This window comes from Amorphotheca resinae (assembly GCF_003019875.1).
Source record: "Amorphotheca resinae ATCC 22711 unplaced genomic scaffold M430scaffold_1, whole genome shotgun sequence".
NCBI classification, from domain to species: domain Eukaryota; kingdom Fungi; phylum Ascomycota; class Leotiomycetes; order Helotiales; family Amorphothecaceae; genus Amorphotheca; species Amorphotheca resinae.
Window position 1 is genome coordinate 1,354,887 of NW_020194471.1, and position 23,334 is coordinate 1,378,220.

The window sequence follows — 23,334 nt, forward strand, 5'->3', positions numbered from 1 at the left end:
GGTCGGGGCAAGACCAAAACACAAGGAAAAAGGTCCAGGACATGAAAGAAGGGCCGAAAAAAAAGAGAGAAAAAGGGGAAAAAATACCTGATTCCACTTGGATCGGCGGCTCTTTAATGGGCGGACGGGGATGCATCTTCCCCGCTGCGGGACAAAAGAGCAAGTCGTCTATGCCTGGGTTCGCCTCTGTGACGACGATCCTAAGTATTACTGGCATTACCGTTTAAATAGGCACGGCGCGTTCCTAGATTCTGCGCAACTCCGATGCTTTAGGCAAATCAAATGGGACCTGGTCTCTTCGCCGAATGCTGTTGTGCCCCGGAGATCTTGGCTGGACGTCATCCTGGATGGACTCGTCGATAATGGCGGGGTCGCGCGGGTCTCGACTCCAACAGCCCATGATGGGTTATTATATAACTATATAGTATTAAATCCGGAAGAGGGCCTCAATTGCTAGGACAAGTGCTGCTCTTTTTTTTTCGAAGCTGCTGGGCGATGGGATTTTGCTCGAGCTGAGAGAGTGAGTGGTTTCGGAAGGTAATTCGCGATCGCTTCTTATAGAATGGGTTATTCGACACTGTCGCTATTAGCACTACCCGCGCTGCTCCTGGGCCCGCAAGCTCTCGCGCAAACCGACTTCTCAACTTCCAGTGGGATTTCGACCTGGAACCAGAGCGATTGGTCTTTGACTGCGTCCAGGTTCATCCCGGGTCAGTTTCAAGCGCGAGCATCGCTTGCGAATGGGTGGGCTTTCAATGACGCTTCCACAGTTTACAGGGTAAATCCCGCTGACCTCCGTTCATAGCTATGTTGGAGCTTCACTCGCTGCAGCGGGACCCTTTTTCGAGATAGACGTCAACCAGACTGATCCCACGGGCATCCAACCCACAAACGGATGGCCTCTATTCAATCCCCGGATATCATTTTCTACCATCTCGGGGTTTTACAATATCCAACCTAATGCCACGGGCACAAACTATCCGTGGCTGGACCAGTATGGCTGGGACTCATTCATAGCGGGCATACCGCATCCAACAGCAATCATCTTTGCCTTCGGGGATAGAGTCCTCAATGCTTCGGTCAGCAATACCACAATCTCAAATTTCTCTCAGAAGCTCTCGTTCAAGACCGGTGTGAGCGAGTGGTCGTATACTTGGAGACCAGACAATGGTAGCACCAGGCTCAATGTCACATACGCCGTAATCTTTAGCAGACAGAGACCGAACGTCATTGCGGTGACAGCCAGCATCACACCCTCGAGAGATATTTCCGGCACCGTGACCGATCTTCTCGATGGGCGAAGTGCTGTTCGTTCTTACCTCAATGCGAAAGGAATGGATAGCAATGGTAGCACTATCCATACTTCAGTTCATCCCGACGGACTTGCCAATGTCACCGGCTATGTTGTCTCTGGCACCAACTTCTCGAACCCGTATACCGATTTATCGTCACGGGCACTTGCACATGGAACAGACGTAAGCAATACCACGAGTATCGGGCAAACATACAACATTAGTCTTAGGCAAGGACAGACGGCTACCTTCTACAAATATGTCGGCGTAGCATCAACCGACAAATTTCCAGATGCCGAGTCTGTCGCTCGACGTGCGCAGGCTTCAGCTCAAGCAGTCGGATGGGATGCTCTTCTGGCGGAACACACCGCAGCTTGGGCCACAATCATGACTCCGGATTCTGTTGATGACTTCACAGACCCTGTCACGGGAGACCTTCCAAGTGATCCAGATGTTCTGGCATTACACATCACCTCTGTGGCAAACGCATATTACCTGCTCCAGAACCTTCAGCCTGAAGGCAGTGGACTCAATGATGACAGTATTGCTGTTGGAGGCCTCGTCTCAGACTCTTATGCTGGGCAAATATTTTGGGATGCCGATTACTGGATGGCACCAGGACTGAATTTGGTTTATCCAGAGTGGAGCAAGCAAATCAGTAATTTCCGCGTCAAACAGCATGGTCAGGCTTTGGCCAATGCTGCATTCAATGGGTTCCCAAATGGAAGTGCATTATACCCGTGGACTTCTGGGAGGTATGGCAATTGCACAAGTACTGGACCCTGTGTTGATTACGAATATCATCTCAACTACGATATTGCATTCAATCTATTCCAACAATACAACATCACCAAGAACGATACTTGGTTCAACAATGGCCCAAGACAGATCATTGAGAGCGTAGCTATCATGACCGGAGAGTTGCTCAAATACAACGCGACTACGAAGACGTACTGGTTGCACAACATGACAGATCCGGATGAATATTCAAATCATATTGATAACGGACCTTTCACCATTGCCTCTGCTGCGGACTTGCTGAGACTGGCGAACCAGCTCAGAGTTGCCCAAGGACTGCCGATAAATGAGACATGGTACAACCAATCTGAGAATATTGAATTCCCAACCGCTCCATCGGGTATCACTCTTGAATATGAGACGATGAATGATACTGTTCAAGTCAAACAAGCTGATGTTGTGTTGTTAACTTACCCGTTAGACTATGGTGGGAATTATACCATGGCCGATAAGTTGCTGGACCTGAATTATGTGGGTGATCTGAATTGCTAGAAGCGGGAGGGTTACTGACTTGCACTTAGTATGCCGATAAGCAATCTCCTAATGGCCCAGCAATGACTTATTCGGTATTCGCCATCGATGCCAATGCTCTATCGCAGTCAGGTTGCTCAGCATATACGTACACGCTCAATGGTTTCATACCATATCTCCGGGAGCCCTGGTATCAGTTCTCGGAGCAAGCTGTCGATGATGTTCATCTTAACGGGGGCACCGACCCTGCATTCCCTTTTCTGACCGGCCATGGCGGTGCCAACCAAGTCGTCCCCTTCGGCTTCCTAGGAATCCGTACCGACCAACCAGTCTTATACATCAATCCCTCTCTCCCCCCTCAGATCCCCTTCGTTAAAGTACGGACCTTCCACTATGCTGGGGCCACTCTCTCCGCCACCATGAACAGCACCTACACCAACCTAACTCGTATCCCGACACCTCCTTCAGCCAATCTAGTCGACATCTATTCAAACACCACCCTCCCCCTCATAGTCGGCTCACCCAACGCCGCTCCCACCTCAAACATAACCTACACCATAGCCATCAACGAAACCCTCACAATCCCCAACCGTCTCTACTGGCAAACCCTAACCCAACCCTCCGACCTCCTCCAATGCCTCCCAGTCACCAGTTCCTCCCCACACGTCCCGGGCCAATTCCCCGTCGCCGCCATCGACGGCGCGCGCTCCACCTCCTGGCAACCCAAGACCAACGCCTCCTCCACGCTCCTCATAAACATGACGAGCACGCCACCCACGCCCATCTCGGGAGTATTCTTCGACTGGGGCTCCCGGCCCGCCACCTCCGCCGTCCTGTATCTCGGCAACATGACCTCAGCCGGCATCATGACGGGCTCTGAAATCTCTATCGACATCGGCGGGATCACGCCCAGCGTTCCCTATAACGCGAATGCGAGCGCGGCGAGCACAGATGCGGTCGTGCCGGTGGTCGGTAACACGACGGCGATTGCGGTGGTGGGCGGTGCGTGGACGGGCGATTATGCAAGGTTGCAGATAGAGGGCTGTTGGGAGATGGATGGTGTTGGGGCGACGGTGAGTGAGTTTGCGCTTATTGCGGGTTCGATCTCGTGAGTTCTGGGATTGCTAGGTTTGTTGTCTGTGCGTGTCTATGGTGGTTAGTTAGTCAATCAGTCAGTTAGTTGGTTGTGTGTATGTATGTATGTATGGAATGATTCAAGATATCCATCAATCCCGAACTCGGATTTTACCTACCTATATCCTATATCATCTTGTTTGTTTGTGAAGACTGTGTACCCGCTACTTTCTCTAAAGATTTCCTCCCATTTGAGTATTATGTATATGTATATGAGAAGAATCTCTAAACCCTTTGGAAAAATTTGCCATAATTCCTGGGTATATTCTATAAGGATGTTGAGCGGGGGAAGGGCTACTATAAATAAGACTAAAAGAAAGTAGGAATAAGGAAATAAGGAAAGTATTATCATCCATACCAAATCTTTCTTCATACCTGTTCACAGCTTTACGTCCTACACTTGAGTTGGAGTATGATGCTATGCTATGCATATAATATATGATATTTCATATTTCATATTTCATATTTTCATATCATATCATATGCTCTCTCTCTCTCCAAAAAAGGGGGGGTATGTATGTACCTCTCTCTCCATATATATAACCCAGCCTCACGCAAAATATCCCGCACTTTCCCCGCTCTCTCTCTAATCAAATCAAAAACCTTGCGTGCGTACTGTAGAAACCCTAGACCGACCCCCCCCAAAAAGAAATCCATCCCATGATGAATAAACGCCGTTACGCCGTTTCCGTCCCAAATATATGTATTCTATGCTGATTGGTTGGTTTGATGAAAAGAGATATTGTGGGGAGATGAAGCTGAAGATGTTTTGTGGTGTGGAGGATTGGAAGGGGGAAAGGAGGAGGTCTAGGAGGGTTTGCGACCCCAGACTACGTAGATCTTGTGGTAGGCGTGGACGTCTCGGTCGGAGATGGCTTTGCGGACGTTGATGAGGTAGACCTGTGATTGGTTAGTTGATTGATTGGTTGGTTATGTGGGTTGGGGATGGGTGGAGAGGAGAGGAGAGGAGAAAGAGAAAAAGGAGGGAAAGAAAGATAGGTATACCTCGATCTCATCCTTAGTCCAATTCAGATAGCGGGAGAAAGGGGCAAGCGAGAAGCCCTGCAAGCCCGAGAGCCAATTATCCTCAGACATGCTACCTAGAGTTTTCAGATGCGGATCTCTCGGCCAGGGATTGATAGGCATCTTGAAGACTTTCTCCTGAACGTCGACAAACCCCGCTTCTTCGTACCAGCGCTTCAAGCGGCTGGCGATGCGGAGCGGCCGGTCGGCTTGCATGGCGGCGTCGTCGACCAGCTTCATCCATTCCTTGAAGGGCCAGTCATCGGGCATGGTGCCGTCGTCGCAGTATGGCGTCGTCATGATCTCCTGGCTCTCCATGTACCCGCCGGGTTTCAGATAGTGGAAGGCTTTCCGGATGATGTCTTTGAAGTCGATGAAGGAGCCGGCCAGGACGCGGGTGTGGATATAGTCGAAATAGGCCGGCGGCAGCACCCAATCATCTTCGCTGGCGTCGTCGATGTAGAAATGTACGTTTTCCGGGACTGAGTAGGGCTGGATGGGCGATAGGTCTGTGGCTTGGACCTCGGCGTCCGGGAACTCGTCGCCCATCTCGATGGCCCATTGCCCGGTGCCGGTCCCGATATCGAGGATGGTTCGGGGGTTGCGCAGAGGCGCAAAGTAGTTCCGGCCGGAAAAGGCATACTTGAGGATCTTATATTGGAAATCGAGACGTTCGGTCTCGGTTGGGTCGTTGGGGAAGACATACGCTGGGATGAGGGATCAGTCGGGGTGGAGGGTTCAATAGAGACGGGGGGATATTCACAGCCAGCTTTGTAGCGATGGTACGTCCGGCCGTTCTCTCTGTGATATTCATAAATACTGCTGGTGAGAGACCGCGAGTCAATCCTATCAGACTTCTATCAGCATGGCGTTCGGGGTCAAAGACGTTGCGGCACAGCCCGATATCTGTACCGCATCGTCTCCAGAGCGTTGGGTACGGACCCATGGCTTATTGGACTCCCAGCGGAACTGGCAGCCCGAGAAGCGTTTGGAGACTGATCGTTGTCAGTAGAACTTTCTGCGGGAAGGGTTTGAGCAAAATCCCTACATCTGGTTCAATCGGAGATCCTGCGTCCATATTTGCAAAGATAGATGGATCGAGAGATACTTTGTAGAGATAGGCTGAAAATCGATTTCCTTCGTCCGCGGCAACTACAAGTATCACTCACCGGCACGAATTCTCGAAGGGAGTAGCGGGAAAGGGTCCATGGGGATGATGAGGAGAGGCGAAGAAAGGATCATGACGACCACCACGAGCAGCGCTTTTCCAGAGGCCAAAAGGGCGAAAAGAAACTAGTGGAATGGGCACCTGTCGCCACCAAAAGGAGTAAAACGGGGTGCAGAGCTGTCCCGACGGCTGAGTTTAAGGGTGCCGAGCCTTCGCACTGGGATAGGGCGACAAGATTGAAATCCCGGGAGCTTGGTTTAGACCCTGTCGGCGGTCAAGATTGCTGGGGTCTACCGCTTTGAGTGGAAGTGTCTCTCCAGCTGGGTCGCCGAACAGGAATGTCTGGTTGTCGAATCAGAAGGATGGAAGTGCTTGTCAGCTCCGACACTTTGTTGTTTCTTTTTCCTTTTGCTTTTTGCTTTCCCCAAGAATCCAAAACCCAGAATAATCCCAAGAAACTCACGATTCTGTATCACGCACTTGGCGGTTCAGGGTTCAGGGGCGCAGGCGGGGCCGTCCGGGAGCTCGGCGAGAGGGACGAACTTGAGACTTTTAGGTTTTGTTAACCTTTCTAGGCTCTGTTAGCTTTTCTAGACTCCGCTTCTGCTGGGAGAGACCGCTGGATGGACCGTCCCAGCGGAGATGCATGATACTTTGGTACGTACAAGGACTAGAGAGTAGTCTTGTGAGACCCCGCACGAAACACTCCTGCAGAGCATGTCCTGTACGGAGTATGTACGTTGTATGTGTACTCTGAACGCTTCTTGTGTGATTGGCCCAGTCAAACACCGATTTAGCGGTTGAGACGAGACACAGGCAGCTCCCACCAGCCCTCTGTTCACCCAGTCCCATACACATAACTCTCTGTACCGTACGTTGCACGGTAGATTCCTGATACACGATCCTCAGTTTGACCAGATAAGTAGCACCAAGTACTGTAATAAAGTCCTCGGCGGGGCGCCCCTGATGGCTTCCCTGTTTCCCGCCCCCATCCAATCGCCATGGGAGAGCAGGCAGAGAAGCATTTACTGTAGCAGGTTATCAACATATTACAGTAATAGTAGTCAGCACTAAGTACTTACAACGCGGCCAACGCGCTCACGGAAAAAAGGAAAAGGAAAAGAGCTCCACGACCAAGATCAAGCTTCTACGTCGGGACCGGCCCTCCCTTGCTCTGGGGCTTTCCGCGTACTATAGTTAGTTGCTGCTTCCGCAAACTACGGAGTAAGTAGCAACTAACTGTAGCGCGGTCCTGGGCAACGGCAGAAACTACTGCTTCAGTCCAAGATCGCCTCTTCTCTACAGGACCCCGGTCTGAATAGTCCATGAGAGATGATAATAACAATTACTCATCTCCTGCCGCAACACTCTGCAATTTTGGTGGTATTCTGTGAAGCGGCAACTTGCTCACAATCCTCTGTAGATTCCCAATTAGAAGCGACTTCATGCTCAACGCGGGGGATTTCCGCGGAGATCAGGTCGTAGAACACCGTGTTTTCTTTCAGTAGTCAAAAGCATGGGCTATTCCGTATAACGTGCCTGCAATTCCGTGAGTCATTCATTGTGAGCTGCTTTCAACCTCAATCATCCCGAAGAGACAAAACCCATGCCAGATCTCCCGTCTTTTGAACATTATTGCCAATCACGAGTTGAGCGCCGCTCGATCTCACGCGGGGTAAAATGACAACCTCCTATAGCAGGATCAAGTCGCTCGTCGACTCAACCCCCAACGATGCGCTCCCCTCCCCCTCAGCTCTCCTCCGTGCTGCATCCACGATCCCCTCCTCGCTGCCAGCAACCGGTCTTGGAGATGCAGCCACAGAAGCGCATCTCCTAACTGATCTGGTCCCGGGCTTCAACGGGCCTAAGACGTCCGCGAACTACTACGGGTTCGTGACCGGTGGCACGTTTCCTGTCGCCGAGTTCGCGGATTGTGTCGTTACGGCTTTTGATCAGAATGTGCAGGTGCATCTTCCGGATCAGAGCGTGAGTACGATCGTTGAAGATCGCGCGTTGGGCATGTTGGTGCAGTTGCTGGATCTGGGTAGGGGGTGGGAGGGGAAGACTTTTACGACGGGGGCTACGGGGGCTAATATTCTTGGATTAGCTTGTGGGAGAGAGGCTGTGGTTAGCAAACGTCTTGAGGGATTGGGAGAGTTGGGAGGAGTTGGTGAGATGGGGTTATTAACTGCTTGCTTGAAAGCGGGAATTAGGAAGATTCAGGTCTTGACGGCCATGGGGCATAGCTCACTTTATAAAGCATCCAGTGTGGTAGGTTTGGGTCGAGCGGCTGTGAGAGACATCGGATCGGGAGTGGATCATCCTTGGAAGATGGACCTTGATCTTTTGCAGCAGGAGCTACAACAAGAGAAGGAGGGCGTTGTCAGCATTGTTGTCTTAAGTGCAGGCGAAGTTAATACCGGAAGGTTCAGTACGGACGGCTTCCTTGAGATGCAGAAGATTCGAGACCTCTGTGATAAATACGGAGCATGGTTACATGTTGACGGAGGTATAGCTTCTGTGCCATGAAGAGCCGACCTTGCAAGGACTAATCTTCTGTCAGCTTTTGGAATATTTGCGCGCTCCCTCCCTCGGACTCCAGAGTTCGGCGCGCTCCGCAACGCAGTCTCAGGGCTCGAGCTCGCCGACTCCATTACTGGCGACTGCCACAAAATGCTCAACGTCGTATGCATGACTTCTGCTCCATATCCTCTTCCCCTACCGCAATGCTCCTAACGCACCGAGGCAGCCTTATGACTGCGGTTTTTTCCTCACGCGTTCAAGCGCAACCCTATCCTCGGTTTTCCAGAATCCAAACGCAGCGTATCTCTCCTCTGGACCCTCGACCATTCCCTCACCGCTCAACATCGGCCTCGAGAACTCGCGACGCTTCAGGGCTCTGCCTGTTTATGCCGTGCTGCTGGCGTATGGACGAGAGGGGTTGGCCGAGATGTTTGCAAGACAGGTAAGGCTAGCCAGGGGAATTTCCAGATTCTTGCACGGCAGTCCGGACTACACGTTACTTCCCCACTACCCGCTGCCAGTCTCAGATGACGAGAAACTTGCAAGCGGTCATGAGTTCGAGAATACTCATATCATTGTGCTCTTTAGAGCCAAAGATGAGAAAGTCAATGATGAGTTGGTGAGTAGAATCAATAGTACTAGAAAAATGTACGTTTCGGGAACAAAATGGGGCAGCAAACCGGCTTGTCGGGTTGCGATTAGCACGTGGAAAGTCGATGTGGAGAGAGATTTGAAACTAGTTAAAGAAGTGCTGAATGAGGCTCCGAATGGTGGTTTGTGACTCGATAGCGTCTGAACCTCCAACGCTCAGATGGATACCTCGAACATTGTTCTTTCATGATCAATTAGTAGATCCAACGAACACGAACTCTGGTTCTCCCCGTTTTGCGGTCGCGTGAGGAAGCAGAGAATCTCCGGGATCTGAGTCAGGGAGTCAGTCCCACCCGGTAGGTACTGAATGTATGTTTTCTTTGATGAACGAGATGATATTCCTCTTTGGGACCTGTCTCAAGTCTTTTCGAGTCTGGCACGCCAACTTGCGAAGTTGCGATGGACTTAGGAGAGGCATCCCCGATAGGTTCCGTTTAGTAGGTAGGATCATCGGCCGAATGGTCGACAAGTAGGAAAATCATAAGGTCTGAGAATCCGTTTTGATTCCGTCTTTGAATTAACAAGAACACAGCAGTAAGAAAAGGTTCTGCATTTTTGCTTGGCTCTTCATGCTTTTGGAAGCGAGCAAAGCAATTTGGACCAGACTTAATGGGAGATTGCCAAAGTTATCGAGAGCTAGGTCCCGTCTTGATAGATGATCAGACATGGAGACTAAATTCAAGGAGATGCTGAGTTGATAAGGTTTGCTCAAGAGATAAAATTCGCAGACAACCAACCTGTCTCCCTGTTTAACGCCCGCCCGCCAAGGTGGATACCAGCGCATGGCCTGAATATAAGAAAGGATCGGACGGGAACTTGGACGTCGAATTTTTGATCTAGTATTGGGAGGGCATCGGAAGAGGTTTCCAGTCAGCTTTGAATCTCGAAACCCGGCCTTCCGACCAAAGCTTTTGACGAAAGTATCATATGATCTACACCCCTCGTCGTTGTAATGCAGCTGGCTATCAATATAGCAGAGAAGACCACGCACGATTCTAATTCGGGAGTAAGAATGCGGGATGTTGGTCGATAAGCATTGAGGTCACTGGGGTATTGGTTGAGCACCTTGTGCATTCGCGCACATGTCGCGCAGTGGCTGCATCTTCGAGATGCGGGTCGGACAACCCTGCCTAGCCAAGGCCTGTAAAGAGAGGCTCCCAACAAATTGAGTGAGATTGGCCTCCTGATCATAGGCAAGATTTGAATAGAAAATGGCGGCGTAAACTGAAATTCTGAGGATGAAGGGTGACGAAAGAGAGTCTCAGACTCTCAGCAGATTCAAGAAGCTTACCGATTCGGCTAGTCTTGGAGACCGCCTTTTTCTGCCGCCCTGATTCTATTTCCGTCATCAACTGTCTCTGAACACCACACCGCAACAACCTCGTGGCATCCTGTCATCCAACCCCACGATGGTTTTCTGCCTCGCCAGGGGAGTTATTCTTAGATGTGTGCCGCTCTGGTGCATTATCATGCAGTGATATGTTTCTCAAGTCGGGAGAGCCGAGCTGCCACAGTGCTCAGTCAGCCTTGCGAGACGTCAGAATTGATCATTCAGATTAGATCGCGTGGGACATCCCGCTCCTAACGGCCACGCTTCAAAAGATGGGCCCACTGGTTTGCGATACCGTTTCTCAAGCATCCAATGATAATATCTAAGTAGATGGTTTCGTTGTTCAGGCTGATAAGCTACTCATTTTATGTCTGCGTTCTCAATTTCAGGGCTGGAACCTAGCCAGAGCGCCTCGACTCAGAGGAGCTGAATGAGTGGGCTGAAGTATGGCTCAATCACTATTATTGATATTGTCTTGTACACTGTACTGCGTTAACTGGCAAGGCCAGGACAAGGAGCAGTAATTCGTCTGCCTCGGTAGGTAATCAAAGTGTATCTGCCATTATCGTATTATGTATCGTAATTACTCCAAATCATCTTCCCGAGGTGTGATCCCATCAGGAGCAACCAATAAGTCATATTCCAGCCGACCTCGTCCCACCATCAAGCATATCCTCTCCGAGAATGGTTCCCGCTTGCCCCAGTTATATTTGGCAACAATGCTTCGGTAAATTGCCAGAGCAGGGACGAATCCTGTGCCTGAAAAGCTGCTCCAGTGTAGTAGGTGTGTCTCTGTCCTTGCAACCCGTTCAGCTTCTTATAGAAGCCTGCCTTGATGGCACTAGCTGGCACCGTGCACTCAAATGGTACGTGAGCGGAAAACACAGCCAACTCCGGGTTGCTTGGTCCTTTGCCAGGTATCTGAAGTTTCTTCACATCTGAGAGAATGGCCTCCTTAACTTGCGCAATTGGCAGTGGAGAAGGGCTTCCGTAGAACACGGAAACCAAGCCAGGTACGCCTGTTTGCCCCATTGTGTAAACGGCAGGAAGTACTGGCAGGTTGTACAGCGTGTCGTTTCTGGTATTTGTTATGGACACATTGTCCGGAATGCCCGTCTCACGCAGTAAACCCGTGAAATATGCTCCGTTGCTAAATTGTCCGAAAAGGCCTTTTTCTGTCTCGCTCAAGTCCCACCCTCGTAGATTGTTCAATTTAGGAGGAATTGCGGAGACGAGTTTCTGAGAGCGGATCAGTGTCAACCCTGTCGGTTCCTTGATGAGGACCTTGACTCCCTCGGGACTTTCACGATCAACGGCCAAGATAGTGCTGTTCAAGAAAACATTCTTTCCCAATATGGCAGTAGCATGCTCATATATCAAGCTGTTATCATGCAGGGCGGTGGTGAGGAAACCAGTTGAGAGAGATTCGAGGATAGTCAAGCCGACAAGCTTCAGAACATACAGGGTGGGCTGAGAGAGCAAATCACCTATCCCTTGCCCATAGCCGAAGATGACTCCTACCATCTTCTGCAGGGAATACTTCTTGACAAAATCCCCAAACGGCAACAGTAAGTCAGACGGGATAGGATCGGGCAAATCGAAACCATTGTCCAAGTAAGGGTACTTTGCAAGCTGTTCGGCATATGCAACAAAATCAGCCGCCGAAGGCTCAACAGGACTATATCCAGTAACTATCTTCCCAGTGCGGAAATCGATGTAGTCCGTGATTGCGGTGGGGGAATATGAAATGTCGACCAAGGATACATTCAACCGCGCGGCAAAGTTCCTGACAACGGTGGTGTTGTGCCAGAGTTGCACGCCAATGTCGACAGCAGCTCCAGTGGCGGGGTCAATGTAAGTCTCCGTGTGTCCTCCAAGGCGGCTCTTCCGCTCAACAACCGCCACCGTCTTCCCCAGGTCTGACAGACGAATTGCCGCATACGTTCCCGACCCTCCTCCACCGATCACGCAGACATCTCGAGTGATGACCGTGTCAACTTCATATGATCTTCCATTGACAACAACAGGAGTAGAAGCCTCAGCTAGCAACGATAGGGTTGCCACGAGCCAGGTGAGGCAGGCTAGTAGACGCGAAGCTGACAGAGACATTGTGTGTGGGAAGCCCTGGAAGACCGAGATGCTGACTAGTCGATCCGGCTGTCTCGAGGAGTCGAGGGGTTGATTTGAGAGGTGAGTGAGGAGCAGTGCGAGGCTGTTTCTATTCCTGACAACTGATGACAGCCAAGGCGAGTACAACGAAAGCCTAGAGACTGCACAGCTCGTTCAGCTCGCGGCAAGGCTGAGAAGGCGGGTCCACCGAGGGCTAAATAAAGCTAACAAAGGAAGCTTTGTGATTTTTATACAAAGCAGTACCTGCAGTGTGCCTTGACGAAGGGCTAACTCCGCTAGAGTCACACGAAAGGGATCGCACAGAGGATGATGACTTGATCAAAGTGAAAAGAAAGGGTAGCTAACTGCTCTATATACTCAGCTATTTACACCGGTAGGGCGATGTCCCCTGAATATTGACGTTGATCTCGGTACAGCTAGCAAGGATCAAGCTCCTGCTTGGGCTACCTTAAGGAACTGTAATATCCCGACGGGTCCCGGCTTGTCGCTTGGCTATCGACTACGATTCGACAGCTACAGCAATGCCTTATAGGGGATTAGTGGGTGCTGCGATTCGGCAACTACAGCAATGCCTTATAGGGGATTAGTGGGTGCCGGCAACCGTCGCGCAACTGATATTACTAGCTACCGCATTACTAAGGTAAAAGGCTATGATGACGAGTGCTGATACGCGGCACCCCCCCCCTTGTTATGCGGCACCCCCCCTCTTGTTATACGGCACCCCCCTACCGGCAGAACAGACTTTTCTGCTAGTACCTAATAATAGTAGTACCTATAGTATAATACTAGGTACCTTTTAAATGCTTTGTAGTACCTAAGTAACTGTTAGGGACTTAAAGGGGTAGGATTAGGAATACGTAGGTCCCGCGTACCTATAGGCACGCTAGGGCTACTTAAGGTTCTTAGGTAGTACATATATATCTTAGGGAGTAGAGGGTAAGGAAGAGAGGCAAGAATTAGTTTAGATTTAAATTAAAGTATACTATAACTCGCTAGCTACTTAACTATAATTCTCTACTATATTACTTATAATACTAATCCCTAACATTCTAATTCTTCTTCTTATTAAAGAGGTAGCTTGTTATAGTTATAGTACTTAGTCGTTTAGAGAGAGATACCTAAAGGACTCTTATAAGAAGAGCTACTAGTAAAGGAAACCCTAGTAAAAGAACTCTTACTATAATACAAGTAAGTTATATAGTAGTTAGACAAGAGTAAGAGTAAAGAGTAAGAGACGCTAGTAATAAGTTAGTAACGCTTAGTTAAGTTAAAAGGCTATAAGCGTAACTTATAAAAGCTTAGAAACGTAATAAGGAACTTAAGCGACTAAATAAAGAAAAGGATAAGAAAGAGCGTAAGGCCTAAAAAAGGTCGCTTTAATAGCTTATTAAAGAAGAGTGTATAAGGAGCTAGTGTCTCTCTCTATACCTTTATACGCTTAAAGATAAGGCTAAAGACATAACCTAAGAGTAAGATAGTATTTATAATAAGGCTATAGAGTCTATAAGAAGATACTTAGTAATACTCTTAAGACTACTAGTATTTACGACAATAATAGTTAAGTAACGATAGGCCTTAGCCCTAAAGCCCTTTATAAGTAAGAATATCTTAGAATATAATAACTTTATATATACTTATAAGATAGAGTTTTATATAAGCCTTAATATCTATATAATAAAAGAGAGTAAAATTATATACACTATACTATACCTAAAGAAGACCCCTTAATCTATATAGATACGTAAAGAGTAAGAGTAAAGAAAAGATACTAGAATATAGTATAGTTTTAAGAAGGTTATACTATCTTACTTAAGTAGCCTAGAAATAGTAAAGTTAAAGGCGCTTAGCTAGTATAAGAAGGTAGTACTTTACTTAAGACAATCTATCTAGTTATTTGTCTAATACTTAGAGCTCTTTAAGAAATAACTCTCTTCTAAATCTAAAGAGACTAAGATAAATGTTCTCTTTACTAAGCTAATGTAAGAGCTTTAAGTTAAGGTCGCTAAGTACAAGCTTTTATAGACTTATAAGGAACTTATTATAGTAGTAACTTAGATCTAAAGAAGTATAGTAAGTTAGGATTCTAATAACAACAAGTATATAAAGAGGCGCTAGTAAGGATATAATAAATATATAAGTTATTAAAAGAGTTAGTCTTTATCTAAGAAGCGCTAGTAAAGATATAGTAAGTACTTAGCGCGTTAATAAAGCCGCTTTATGTCTAAAGAATATTTTAGAAAAAAGAGAGGCTTATAAGACTTACGTTCTTAACACCTTAGTATAGGCGTTAATAACACGCTACTATAATCTAGCTTAAACCTAGGTCTATACTTAGAATACTATAAGTATAAGGGAAAAGGATATTATATAAAGGATTATAAGTCTACGTCTATATTAAGGACACGCCTAAAGGTCGTCTACTACGTCTATAAAGAAAAGGGCTATATAGCCTTAGCCTGTCTTAAGAAGGCTAATAGGCGTACTAACTTAGGGAAAGAGAGGGCCTAAAGATAGTCGCCTTAATTAACTTAGGCCTTTCTAATAAAAGGAAGTAGTTAGATTATAAGAAGTAGCTAAGGATACGCTTTCTTATTACTATTAAGGTATAAGATAGCTAAGAAAAAGTAAAGAAAGTATAAGGTCTAATTAATAGTAAAGTAGAGGCTAATATAGTCTCTTAATCCCTTATAGTTAAGTATAAGTAGTATAATAAAAACACTACCTTCTTACGTTTATAGCTTTAGATAGTTAATAGTAACTTAATTTTTGTCTTTAAAGAGTATTAGGTCTTAGTAAATACTACTAACTTAAAGAGTAAAACCTAAGAAGACACGTATAAGTTCTTAGCTATAAACCTAAAAGTATACTTAATAGTACTTAGATACTTATAGCTCTATAAAGTAAACCCTTAGATTAATTTTGTTACTAAGATATAAGAGTATTACTAAAGACATAAAGGTATAAAGATTATAGAACCTAAGGAATTTATATAGGTCTTAAAAGAAGAAGAGGATATACTACTATTTAAGGCGTTCTTTAAGAGAGGTTATAGTAGCCTTTTTATAGTAGCTATACTTAGTAATAGCGCGTTAATAGCGCTATATATACTAGCTAAGTATAAGGATTTTATACGTGTATTTAGTAATAAAGAGGTAAAGAGGCTTTTAGATAAAAACAAGGCTTAGTACGTAATTAAGCTAGAACCTAGTACTAAGCTACTATAAGGACTACTTTACTTACTAGTAAAGAAAGAAATAAAAGTATTATAAGAATACTTAAAGGACAAGTTAGAGAAGGGCTAGATTAGAAGGTCTTATAGTCTAGTAGACGTACTTATTATGTTTGTACTAAAAAAAGATAAAGGCCTATACTTTTATATTAACTACTAGGTACTAAACAAGATTACTATTAAGAATTAGATACCTTTACTACTAATTAGTAAGACACTAGACCGGCTTAAGAGAGCTATAGTCTTTATAAAACTTAACCTAAAAGATACTTACTACTATATTTATATTTAGCCTAGTAATAAGTAAAAGATAGCGTTTTATACGTAATATAACTATTTTAAGTATTACGTTATACCCTTTAGATTATGTAATATACTAGCTACATTCTAGTAGTATATTAACGAGGCGCTAGTAGGCCTAGTAGACGTTACTTATATAATCTACCTAGACAATATCCTAATCTTTTTAAAGAAGGTAGAAGACTATATAATATATATATACTAAGTACTTAAACAGTTATAATAGTATAACTTCTACGTTAACCTTAAGAAATACGATTTTAATACTTAGTCTATAGAGTTCTTAGGTTTTATTGTTTTAACTAAAGAAGTATTAATAAAGTTAAGCTAGGTCTTTATAATTAAAGAGTAGCTAGTACTATATACTTTCTAAGATATTTAAGTATTTTTAGGTTTTATAAACTTTTACTACTAGTTTATTAAAGGCTACTCGTAACTAATAGTACTACTTACTAACCTCTTAAAAGGTACAAATTAAGGTAAGAAGGCAAGGCCTTTAGTATTTAAAAAAGAAGTGTAATGTATATTTAATAAGCTAAAAAAGGTATTTATAACTACTCTAATACTTACTTACTTTACGCTAAGGTCGCTTATACTTGTTAAGACTAATATATCTTAGTTTACTATAGCTAGGGTTTTGTTATAACTTGTTAGCTAAAAGGACATAAGGTAGTAGTACTCTATTACTTTTTACTTAAAGAAGCTAAACCTAGTATAATAAGTCTACTTAACCTATAACTAAGAGATACTAGTAATTATTATAGTATTTAAGTAATAAAGACACTACCTTAGCTATACTTTTATACTAGTAATAGTTAAGATAGACTATAATAACCTAAAATAGTTTATAAAAAAAGAAAAGCTAAATAAGAGACAAGTACGTTAGGTCTAAAAGCTAGCTAAGTTTAATTTTAGTATTAAGTACTAGTTAAGTAAGAGTAACTTTACTAATAGCCTGTTAAGACGCCTAGACTATAAGTCTAGTACTAATAAGATTAGGCAAGACTTACTCTTAGCCTTAAGAGAGAAGCTAAGAGGCGTACTCTTAATAAGAGTCACTAGTACTATAATAAAAGGACAATAGATCTTAGCTATAAGGGTAAGATCTCTAGAACTCTTAAGAAGTAAGGACCCTTAAGTAAGACAAGATATCTTAGGCTAACCTAAGCGTTAGTAGCTATAGACTAGGTAAGACACTATAAGGCCGTTAAGTACGCGTAACGTAGCTAAGACCTAGCTTAACCTTATTACTAAGACTAGTAACTATAGATACCTTGTTTTATAAGAGTCTACTAGGTTAGTAGTAGGCCTTAAAACAGTATATAACATACTATTAGAATTAATAACTAACTTAATCTAGAATACCTAATAAGAAGACACTTTTATTTAAGAAAAAGAATAAGAATTAATACTAATACGTAAGGTACGTACTAGTACTATAAGGGGGCGACAAGGCCTTAGTAATAGTAAGACTACCTTAAGAGGGTAATAAGGCCTTAGTAGTAGTAAGACTACTATAAAGAGCCTATAAGGCCTTAGTAATAAGATAAAAGAAAGGTAATAAAGCCTAGACGCCTAAATTTAAGGTAATATTATAAGAGATAACGTAAGTAAGGAACTTAAGGATAAAAAAGATAACTACTTAGAGTAGTACGTTAACTTAACAGGTCTACTTTAGTATAATAGCTAGGTCTATGTCTTAAAAAGTAAAGCCTTAAGGAGTAAGATCCTTATAATTAACTATAACAACCTAATAGTAAGGTACTTTAGTACTACTAAGACACTAGAGCTTCTCTAGCGTAAATACTTTTAGTAAGGTATATACTATAATATTAAGGAGTAAGTTAAGACGTATATAGTCTACTAAAGAACTAAACCTAAAAGGTACTAGCTATATAGTAAGTTAGTACTACTAGAATAGCTAATAAGGCCTTAGGCGTAGATTTTAATAGATTTTATTATAAGCCTACCCTTAAGTAAGTTTAATAAAAAGGTATTTAACTTATGTCTTATAGTTATTAACAAGTATATAAAGGTAGCGTACTATATCTTATACTATAAGATAATTATAGCCTTATAGCTAGTAGAACTCTTTATATACTATATAGTTAAGGATTTTAGGACTCTAGAAAGGATTATATTAGATAAAGGCCTCTAGTTTATAAGTAAGTTTTAGGCCTTCTTATATTTTTACTTAAAGGTAAGGTACTAGCTTAGTACTACCTTTTACTTATAGAGTAACAGTTAGACTAAGGTATAGAACTAGATAATTAAGTACTACCTTTAGGTCTATATAACGTATAAGTAAGATAACTAGGTATTAAAACTTATCCTAACTAAATTTATATATAATAATAGCGTATACTCCTTAATAAGAGTAACCTTATTCTATATACTATATAGGTTTTTACTAGAGATCTAGGTTAATATTAAAGACGACATTATAGAGAGAGAAGTAGTAGTAGTATATAAGAGGGTAAAATAGATTAAGAAAGAAAGGATAGTACTAGATAAATACTAGTATAACACTATTAAAGTATAAAAGAGGTTTTATAATAAGAAACGTAAACCTATGTTCTTTTAAGTAAGTAATAAGGTAATGCTCTTAACTAAACACCTCTAAGTTACTAGGCCTAATAAGAAGCTATTAGATTACTACCTTAGCCCTTTTAAAGTTATCTGTATTACATTAAACAGGTTAGCCTATAAGCTTAAGTTACTTTTAACATTTAAAATCTACCTTATATTTTATGTGTCTTTACTAGAGCTATACTACTATAAAGCCGGCGTAACGCTAGAGCTACTTAGCCTAGACGTTATAAAAAAGTAAAAGGAGTTTAAAGTAGAATTAATCTTAGTATATAAAGAACGAGCTATAAGAAGGCAATACTTAGTAAGATAGAAAGAGTATACTCTTATAGATAATACGTAAGAGCTAGTAAGAAACCTTAGAAACGCTATAGATATAGTCTAGGAGTATAAGAAAGTAGTACTAATTAAGGACTAAGGTAGTGTCGTAAAAGGAAAATACTAGAGAAGGCGTAAGTTATAGTAAGTAGTTAGGTTAAGAATAGTTATTAATTTAGAAAAGAAAAAAAAGAAAAAAAAGTAAAAACAAGTCTTAGTTATATACTAGTAATATATACGCGTAACCTAAGCCTTACGACTATATAGCCTAAGACTACTAGACTAGACTAACTACTTATTATTACTATTATTATCTTTATTATCTTCTACATTATTATTATTATTATTATTATTATTACTATTATAAGGATCTGTCTTAGTAACAAGTAGAAGGTTAGACTAACTAGGGTTAGTAAGTACTAGTAAAGTAAAAGAGATACTTATGTTATGTTAATAAGTGTCTATAATAACATTAATTAAGTATTTTATACTAAATCTAGTTTAGTTCTTATTATAAAAAAACTTTTGTAACAGTTGTCTACGCCCCTTACTACTCTAAAAACTTAAAAACAAACGATAGAATTAAAATCAGTACCTTTAGATACCCCTTAGAGTACTAGTAGACTATAGGCGAGCCTATAGTAACAGATAGTAGGTATACTAGACTTAAACAGAGCTAATACTACCTACTTACAGGTAGGAGCTAGTACTTCTATACCTTAACTAAGAGCTATAGTAAGGAGCTAGAGAGTAGTAAGGGTAGTAAAGACAATAAGACAGAGAAAATTATATAAAGAATTAAAGCTTACGTAATACTAGGTAAAGAGGATAAGGCGTCGCGCCTCCTTTACGACCTTATTATAATAACGATAGTAGTAGTAGAGCTAAAGGTAGCGAACATAAAGACCCTCTTACGTACCCTTAAGACCCTCTCTAACGACAACCTAGTAACGATTAAGTAATTAAGAACAATGTTAAAAGAGGCCTTCTAGAGGCCGATAGTAGTAGCGGCCCCTTAGGCTACGTACGCGTTAGTAGTAGGCTAGCGCCTAACAAGAGTATAAGTAATACTAAAGAGACAGATTAAAGAGCTAAGGATTAGAGTAGATAAACAGATAGAGGACCTAGTACGTTATAGTACTATTAAAGTAGTAACGGTAGCTAATATAGTAATTAGGGGCGCTAAGGTAGTAGTGACCTACTAGCTCCTTAGTAGCGACACTATCCTTACCTTTAAGGAGGCTATACTAAAGACCGCGATCTAAGATTAGGGCTAGGTATAAAAGGCGTTTAGGCTTATAGCCTAGCTCTATAAGAGTAAGTTCGTAGTAATTATAAAGGGCCTACTAGTAGACTAGGTTATATAAGTAGAATTAGGAGCGCTACTAGTAGAGATCTAAGCCTACGCGCCGTATATTACAAAGGTTAAAGTTAAGCTTATTAAGGCCTTTATAGTAAAGTTTATAATAATAGTACTATACCTCTAAAGCGTCGACGTAGTAACACGCCTATATAAACAAGGGCTAATCTAGTAAGCCTAGATCTTTAACTACAAGCTGTATTTAGCCGACCTACAAATCTAAAGATACTTCTAGTACTACTAGTTTAGCTATATTAGGCGGTTCTATAAGAACTAGGCCTAGTATAGCTACTATATAAGAGTAGCGTACCCTTAAGGTAAAGAGGAGTACCCCTAACTTAATAGTAAGAAGAGATACGTTAACTATAGTAGACTATACATAGCGTAACACTATTAGTATCTTAAGGCCCTTAAGGTAAAGGAGTAAGTACATACTATATATTAGTAAAGACTTAGATAGTTTAAGGTATTAAAGAGTAGCTTTACTAGCTAAGTACCTAACGTTACGCTAGCGTCCTTATAAGACAGTAATAACGGCTACTAGGTTATAGTACCTAAGAGACTATAGACAGGCAATAATAAGAAGCCTATAGTAAGGACTCTAGTAAGACGTAGACGCCCTCTTATTAAGGTACTAGATATAGTAACGGTTTAGAGCTACGATATTATAGAGATATTAAGCTAGGGAACTAACTAAGAGTCTAGTAACCTCTTTATAACGTAAGACTTATAGATCCCAGACTCTTAGTAATAAAATTAATAATAGTATACTAGAATACTATAAGAAAGAACAGCCTTACCTTAATAGCGCTTTACGATAGCTATAAAGCTAACGTTATAGTAATCTAGAAGCTATAGTATAATAAACAGATAAAGATAGTCTACTACCTAGTATAGGTAAAGTACTAGTAGGTCTATAAGAGTAAAGGCCGTATAGTTATCTACGTTTATAAGTAGTACCTACCTCTTACTTAAGTAGTAGAGACTAGCGTCGACTAGTATTACGTTACTCTATAAGGTATTACTATCTAGTTAATATACTTACTAATTCCTAACTCCTTAGGCTAGACTAGCCCTCTCTAGTAGCTTACTAGAAAGGACCTAAAGGGGCTATAGATCGTTATAAGTAATATAAACCTTTACTACTTACTCTAGGATAGAGCTAGTAAGACTACCCCTAAATTAGAGACCTTCTTTTGTCTAGCCTATAAGTAGTAACTCTCGCTATACATACCTTAGAAAGAGCTAACCTAAAAGAGACATAGTAAACAAGACTTAATAATTAATTACGCGTAGGCTACAGTAATACTCTAGTATACCTACTAAAGTAACCTAGGGTATAAGGGATCTAACTACTATACCTAGCTAATTAAGGTTATTACCTAAGTAAGGGATTACTATAAGAGAGCCGTAAAGGCACTAGAATAGAGCTAGACCCTAATAGACTAAGAGCTAGTAGCGATTAAGGCTAAGAGGCTCTACCTCTTCTCTAAGCTACTAGATATACCTTATAAGGTTAATAAGGCTATTAACTCGCTTACCTCTTAGCTTGTACGTATTATAGACTTATCTACCTTAAGAAAGAAGGTTAGCTAAGAGCGTACTAAACCTTAGTAGAGTAGTAAGGTCCTTAAGGCTATCTAGTAAATATAGGCAGCGTGCTATTAATACACTACTGCCTTAACTAAACTTTACTAGCGTAACCTCTAGTAGGCTAGTACCTACTAACTCTAGACGATCTAAGATACAAAGACTAAGAGCTAGCGTAGTACCTTTACTACTACCTTAAAAGACTAATAAAAACTTTAGAGTCTTAAAAGGTAAGCTAGGCTCTATAGCTATATACCTCTAGAACCGGCCTTACTCTCTCTTCTTTAAGGCGCTAATAAGGAGGTACTAGCTATAAGCTACTATAATAAAGTAATAGTGTTAGGCTAGCGGTTCTTTTTAGAATTAGTAGCTAATCTTAGCGACGTTGTTCTAGACCTTTAGGACAAGTAGTACTAGTAGTTTACTATTAACGACACTATAATAGAGGCAGACATTACTAACGTTCTCTAAAAGACAGGTACCTAAAAGGCGCTAGGACCTAACCTACTACTTACTAGCTTCCTTAAGGTATATAGGTGCCCCTTAGCTAAGCTCCTTATAGTAGTAGTAACTACAAGCCTCTAGCTAGGGCACGTCCTAGCGTAGTTTAAAGTAGTAAAGGTAGTAGTACTATATAAGCCTAGAAAGACCCTTAAATAGTAACAAACCGCTAGGGCCTATAGGCTAATATTACTCTTAAGCGTAATAGGTAAAGTAATTAAGTTAGTAATTAGCCGGCGCTTTACTAACGCCGTAAAGTCGTAAGGGCTCTTTCTAGAAACGTAGATAAGAAACCGGCTATAATACTTAATAGACCTTATAGTCAAAATAGTAGTCGACACTATATATATAGTATAGAGCTATAGGGCTATAGTGTCCTTTCTCTAACTAGACATTAAAGGCGCCTTTAATATAGTAAACTACACATGCCTTCTCTATACTCTCTAATACTTAAGGTTCTTTATATAGGCCGTGTAGTAGGTGTATAGCTTCCTTACTAATTAGACAGCTAGCCTCTTCTTTAATAAGGAAGTAGCGCCGCCCTAAAAAGTTACTATAAAGGTACTATAAGGCTCGCTCTTCTTTCTTATCCTCTTTTTCCTCTATACTACTAGCTTGTACACGCTACTATAAAGACATACAGGCCTTATTATAGTAGGGTTTACTAACGACCTTAATCTCTTAGCTTTTAGTAGAGACATAATAAAGACACGCTAGTACCTTAAAGAGGCGTAGTAGACATATAGCTAGTAGTCGTATATAAAGGAAATAGAGTTTACTCTTAAAAAGAGTAAGCTTCTTTACCTTACTTATACTTACGCTATACTAACGACGCCTGTCTACCTTAATAGCTAGGTTATACCCTTAGTCTAAGAGGCCTGCTTTCTAGGAGTTTAGATAGATTAGAAGCTTAGGTAGAAAAGCTAC

General features: G+C 42.4%; 4 protein-coding genes across 4 annotated transcripts; 2 read left to right on the top strand and 2 right to left on the bottom strand.

The window, feature by feature from the left end:
* The first annotated feature begins 429 nt into the window (after positions 1 to 429).
* On the top strand, positions 430 to 3,815 carry M430DRAFT_62782 (glycoside hydrolase family 65 protein). Its single transcript, XM_024869015.1, has 3 exons — positions 430 to 744; positions 806 to 2,561; positions 2,612 to 3,815. Exons 1-3 carry the CDS (start codon positions 563 to 565, stop codon positions 3,671 to 3,673), a joined length of 3,000 nt encoding a protein of 999 aa, XP_024725070.1. The 5' UTR covers positions 430 to 562; the 3' UTR covers positions 3,674 to 3,815.
* Positions 3,816 to 4,193: 378 nt separating this feature from the next.
* Positions 4,194 to 5,937, bottom strand: M430DRAFT_32241 (hypothetical protein). Its single transcript, XM_024866130.1, has 5 exons — positions 5,767 to 5,937; positions 5,661 to 5,713; positions 5,482 to 5,564; positions 4,701 to 5,425; positions 4,194 to 4,595 (listed from the first exon to the last, which is right to left on the bottom strand). Exons 1-5 carry the CDS (start codon positions 5,794 to 5,796, stop codon positions 4,503 to 4,505), a joined length of 984 nt encoding a protein of 327 aa, XP_024725071.1. The 5' UTR covers positions 5,797 to 5,937; the 3' UTR covers positions 4,194 to 4,502.
* Positions 5,938 to 7,433: 1,496 nt separating this feature from the next.
* Positions 7,434 to 10,716, top strand: M430DRAFT_38312 (hypothetical protein; the record flags this gene model as incomplete). Its single annotated transcript, XM_024867234.1, has 4 exons — positions 7,434 to 8,395; positions 8,450 to 8,571; positions 8,636 to 9,028; positions 10,621 to 10,716. Exons 1-4 carry the CDS (start codon positions 7,567 to 7,569, stop codon positions 10,714 to 10,716), a joined length of 1,440 nt encoding a protein of 479 aa, XP_024725072.1. The 5' UTR covers positions 7,434 to 7,566.
* An 11-nt stretch (positions 10,717 to 10,727) lies between these two features.
* M430DRAFT_38313 (hypothetical protein) lies at positions 10,728 to 21,579 on the bottom strand (the record flags this gene model as incomplete). The annotated part of the gene is made up of 2 exons (XM_024867235.1): positions 10,728 to 12,660; positions 21,567 to 21,579. The coding sequence occupies 2 exons, from the start codon at positions 21,577 to 21,579 to the stop codon at positions 11,054 to 11,056; spliced, it is 1,620 nt and encodes a 539-aa protein (XP_024725073.1). The 3' UTR covers positions 10,728 to 11,053.
* Positions 21,580 to 23,334: the final 1,755 nt, after the last annotated feature.

Bases quoted from the DNA above. Each gene is read 5' to 3' on its own strand.
- M430DRAFT_62782 (XM_024869015.1), top strand. From the start codon at position 563: ATGGGTTATTCGACACTGTCGCTATTAGCACTACCCGCGCTGCTCCTG. The intron at 745-805 runs GTGGGCTTTCAA...CTCCGTTCATAG, and splicing joins CGAGCATCGCTTGCGAATGG to CTATGTTGGAGCTTCACTCG. The intron at 2,562-2,611 runs GTGGGTGATCTG...ACTTGCACTTAG, and splicing joins AGTTGCTGGACCTGAATTAT to TATGCCGATAAGCAATCTCC.
- M430DRAFT_32241 (XM_024866130.1), bottom strand. From the start codon at position 5,796: ATGGACGCAGGATCTCCGATTGAACCAGAT. The intron at 5,565-5,660 runs GTCCGTACCCAA...GAAGTCTGATAG, and splicing joins GGGAGTCCAATAAGCCATGG to GATTGACTCGCGGTCTCTCA. The intron at 5,426-5,481 runs GTGAATATCCCC...CCCTCATCCCAG, and splicing joins CCATCGCTACAAAGCTGGCT to CGTATGTCTTCCCCAACGAC.